The sequence below is a fragment of the Bactrocera oleae genome, chromosome 5 (genome assembly GCF_042242935.1).
Source record: "Bactrocera oleae isolate idBacOlea1 chromosome 5, idBacOlea1, whole genome shotgun sequence".
Lineage (NCBI taxonomy): Eukaryota > Metazoa > Arthropoda > Insecta > Diptera > Tephritidae > Bactrocera > Bactrocera oleae.
Window position 1 is genome coordinate 44,948,657 of NC_091539.1, and position 4,856 is coordinate 44,953,512.

Here is a 4,856-nt window from a genome sequence, read left to right on the forward strand (position 1 = left end):
TTATTACCAAAACGCTCGAAATTCGATCCTCTTGTTAAGGGAACAGCAGTGACATTGCCTCAGTAGAAAGGCTAATGATAGTTCAATTAATACTGTGCTGACGAACTCTTTAACTCAATAAACTCGTTAGAAAAAGTCAGATTTTTAATGCAAGTCGAGTTTTTATTTTATTGTTATGTGTTATTATATATGGACTTTTATTTATCACCTAGAAAACATGTTGAAAGAACATAACAAGATTGAGATTATTATTTTTCTATTACATTATTACATACATATATACATTTGTAATTCATAATTAATAACATATGCTTATATTTACAATGAATCCTTTATTTTTAATACTAATACCATTCAATATAAATATGTTTAAATATTTTGAAAATTGAACGAACTATGAAAACAAAAATTTATAAAATTATAAAAAATTAGTAATGTTAATTAAACTTAGACAACAACAACGAAAAGCCACTTTGTAATGAATATATATATATATATAGATATTGTATATAATCTCAACTACATTGAAAAAATTGAAAACAATTCAATCGGTTTACTTAAATAAGCAGCCTGAAATATGATTGATTTGACAATATCAGTACTTAGGCGGTGGCATGTGAGTGTTGATATGCGGCTGCTGTCGCCCAAGGATTATGCGCGTGGTGATGGAAGGCGCCAGCACTGGCATAGCCCGAACTTGTGCTGAAATCCGGATAGGCGGTATACTCGGATTTCATGTGAAGCAGCCCAGGATATGTGTGCGATGTTGTGGAGTGTTGTAGGTGATGATTAACAGGGGAGGTAGAACCGTTGGAATCACCGGGCGAACTCATGGTAAGGCCATACTCGGCCGCCAATTGGGACTCACTTTGCATTGCGAGCGCCGCGTAATGTTGGCTACTCGTTGCTGTTGTCGTTAAACTCGACTGCATCTGCTGTGGCTGTTGTTGCTGCTGGAGGTTAGTCGTTGCAGCTGTTGAGGTAGTTTCAGTATTGGTGTTATTGCTGGCAGGACTGCCCTGCATTGACTGTTGCTGTAATATGGCACTGCGACTAATTTGTTGTTGTTGTTGATGCTGTTGCTGCTGATTGCTTGTATGGCTGTTCCACAAATCAAATGAGGCGCTACTTGACAAAGGTGAGGCTAAGGACACAGAGGAATTGGAAGCTACTGACTGTTGCTGTTGTTGCGCACCGGAATGTTGTTGTAGACCTCCACTATAGAGACCAGCGCCAGAAAGTGGATGTGTATGGTGGAAGAGCGATGTGCTTTGGTGATACAAATTCGAATAAGCATTGTAGCCACCCATGGCATCTGGTTGTTCTGTTTTCATTTGCAATTGTGTTGGCGTTGATGTGGACGCTGCGAGTCTAGTCGCGGCTGTGACTGAAGGAGTAAGCGGTTTCGTCGTAGCGTTGTTGCTATTATTATTACTGATTATATTTGCGGACGACGAAACACTAGACTGACTCGCAACAGATGATTTTGAACTGTTGAGACCGCTGCCAATCGGTGTTCTCTTTTCCTGTTGATTATCCTGAACTTTCTCCGGCTTCACAGCCGATGATTGTTGTTTAGCTTCTGCTGCAAGCGCTTTCTTACTTTTTTTGTCTTTAAAGTGCGTCTTTTTATGCTTACTCAAATGATCACTACGAGAAAATTTTTTCGAACAAATTGGACAGGCGTACGGCCGGTAATTAGTATGTGTGCGTCCGTGACGTTGCAACTCATCAGAACGTGAAAAACGTTTTCCACAAGTTAAGCACAAAAATGGCCGCTCACCGGTATGCCAACGCAAATGTGTCTTCAAATGTGATGCTTTGCCGTAGAGTCGCTCACAGCCCGGTATATGGCAGATATGTTGCTTTCGGCCACGTTCATCTGGACCAACAATTGGTGGCAGGCCGGACATTTCGTTCGCACAATTGGGGCATGTGCAACGAACTGAGCGGCGCTGCAGTTGTGTCTGGAAGGCGATATCGTCAAAATTAAAACTTGGATATGCCTGACTCGACCAGGGCTGATAAAGTCGATCCTGGTGCGAAAACCAAGCGCCGGCGGCTGCAGCCGAAGCAGACATGCCTACGTTGCCATAGTAATCCGAGGCGTACTGGGCGTACGGAAATTGTGTACTACAGGTGAGAAAAAATTAAAAAATTGTAAAATTATAATACGGAAATAGCGGGAAAGTAAAAACGAAAACTCTACGTATGCTGTTCAGCAAGCAATACAAAACTGAACCATATTTCATACTGAAATAATAAAATTTGCTAATACAACTTACCGTGTAGGTAACGCGGCTGCTGCTGAATAGGTGTTCCACGAATAGGCAGCACTTGCAGCCGCAGCTGCGCCTAAATCAGTATTCGATGCAGCGGCTACGGCTGCTGCAGCTGCGCTAGCATGTGCCGCTACAGCCTGGGCGGTAGTCGGTGAGCCGGAAAGTGGCGACACCGACGATGAGGTTGCAGATGCAGGCGGACTCGAGGAAATCGAGGCAAATGACTGGGCGGGCGATGGAAATATGCTGGTTGGCGAGACAGACGCAGATGATGGTCCCGAATGTTGACTCGATATTGGCGAAGCCGTACCGGTAGAGGATGATTGTGGCGGATATTGCATTTCCATTTTCATGGCAAGGGCACTGCAAGCATCTGTTGAGGATGCTGCTGTTGCAGATTTTTGTCCATAAAGCGAGGCGAAATTGCTGGCGCTTGTAGTAAAACCACCGAGATGTGTGTTGCTACCGCTGCTGTTGTTACTCATTTGGCCTGCCAATGTTGAAAAATGTGTCGCAGTTTGTGTAATTGTAGCTGCTGCTGCGGCGGCGGCGGTTAATGATGTAGCAGCACTAGGCTGTTGCTGTTGCTGTTGGAGATGATGATGATTGCTACCGATGGATGGCATAGTTGCGGCGGCAGCAGCAAGTGAGGCGGTTGCGTAGGGATTCAAATAATTGCAGGCAGCGTCAATCATTTTTATATTATTACAATAATATCAGTTTTCAAATATGCCGCTTTACTGATTTCTTAAGTATTTACTTAAATAATACACTTATTTCACTTTTATTTCTTTAAACTTTAAACGTCTTCTTTTTTAATAGTAATTGTCATTGCTCTCACATGTGTCTGTTGTTTTTGATTTTTTTTTGTCTATTAGTTATTATGTTTTACTTTTATTCGCTCTTCCTACTTCATTATGGCACACTTTACACTTGTTATCATCACACTATGATTATAGGCCATCGTTCGTGGTCGTAGCGGGTGCACTATATAATTACGTGTTGTTGTGTCGTTTTATTAAAGCTACACTTGCGGGCAAAGGCGATGTGCTCATGTATTGCATTCCGTTTTGAGTCAATTTTCTTTCACTTACTTCTGCACAAATGTTCTCCGTTTTGCGCTTATTTCTTTTGAAGCACAAAATTCAATATTATCATATTTACAATATTCCAAATTAAATCGTTCGCACACCACAACCGAATTCGAAAAGCACAAATGCACTAATCAATATTTTTAATAATTACAAGCTATGTCCAAATTGTTGCTTTGGATATATGCGTTGCCGTTACAAAATTGATCAGCCGAAACCAAAATGTTGGCGCAGTTGTTCACAACTTCTTATTTTATTAACTCTGACTGTTGTTGCTGCAATTCACTTAGTATAATTCGCAAAAACTCTGTGTCCGATGATGACGATGGTTGTGGACTCGAATATGGGCCTCCACGGACGCGCATACAAAATAATGATGACGATCACAATGACGACGTTCCGTAAATTGCGCCGCAAACGCGTTCACTGCAATAATTACTGGGCTAGTAGTGTTGGCGCTGAGTGTGGCTGTTTGTCGCAGAAGCTGAACGCTATTGTGCATGGAGATATCACGATACAACGATACTACGTACTACCAACACTAATTATCGTTGCCGACTGAATTCCAAAACGCAGCGAGAGAGTCCAAACAGTGCCAAACGACCGAACGAACGTAGCACGAAAATCCAAAGACGAGTCAAGGCAACACAGAAAGCAACCCAACAAATACAAGCGGTGTGTATGCAGGGGAAATTGCTTATACAAATGAGTGAGTGTGAACGTGCGTGGCTCAGTGTTGCGGATTGGTGGTGGTTCATAGGCTATGTATATTTGTAGTTGCTTAGTATTTTTTGGTGGTTGTTTCTTGCACTAGGAATATGTTGTTTATTTGAATGTACTTATGAGTAACTCTACTCGACGAACTCAGTGTCGTGGAGTCAATAGTTCAAGGTGTGGTGCGACTATGAGATACATATGTATAGTGCGTTGTGTCACGTTAGACGGTGCGGTAAAGAGTGATACAAGTTTAAATTCACTGCGTGTATTTTATTAATTTGTACACACATACATATGTGTGCGTTAGCACGTAGAGTTGCGGTTCGAGTGAGATAGCAATAGTCGCAGTCACGGCAGCATAATGGAAGGATTACTGTGAGAGCACGTTTGTAGCAGGCATTAGGTAGCGAAGCAGCAAGTACCATATACCGAAATTCGGAAAGTATTAATTTATTGCTTGCTGATGGCTGCAGACGTTCGGCCGTTTAATAATGTCTCTTTCTTACCTCCAAGGCATAATGCGCTAATCTTTGTCTGACTAACTGACAGGCAAGCGTCCTGCTACCTGTACGATTTGGTGTTCTACAACTAAAACGAAACGTTATGTCAAATTAATTCCATGTAATTTTAAAAATTATACCAAACAATTCCACTTACATTTGTTTTTGTAAGTATACGAAAACAAATATTGCAAACAATTATACTTTTTAATTTTGGTTTTACTTTTACTTTTTCATCCCATCCCTTTATGACGTAAACAATCAAA

General features: G+C 41.4%; 1 protein-coding gene across 1 annotated transcript; it reads right to left on the bottom strand.

The window, feature by feature from the left end:
• Nucleotides 1-201: 201 nt before the first annotated feature.
• btd (buttonhead) lies at nucleotides 202-4,325 on the bottom strand. The gene is made up of 2 exons (XM_014236093.3): nucleotides 2,286-4,325; nucleotides 202-2,133 (listed from the first exon to the last, which is right to left on the bottom strand). The coding sequence occupies exons 1-2, from the start codon at nucleotides 2,975-2,977 to the stop codon at nucleotides 603-605; spliced, it is 2,223 nt and encodes a 740-aa protein (XP_014091568.2). The 5' UTR covers nucleotides 2,978-4,325; the 3' UTR covers nucleotides 202-602.
• Between the last annotated feature and the right edge of the window lie 531 nt (nucleotides 4,326-4,856).

Excerpts from the sequence above, each read along its gene's own strand:
- btd (XM_014236093.3), bottom strand. The coding sequence starts at position 2,977 with ATGATTGACGCTGCCTGCAATTATTTGAATCCCTACGCAACCGCCTCA. Across the intron at positions 2,134-2,285 it reads GCAGCCGCGTTACCTACACG|TACACAATTTCCGTACGCCC; the intron begins GTAAGTTGTATT and ends TCTCACCTGTAG.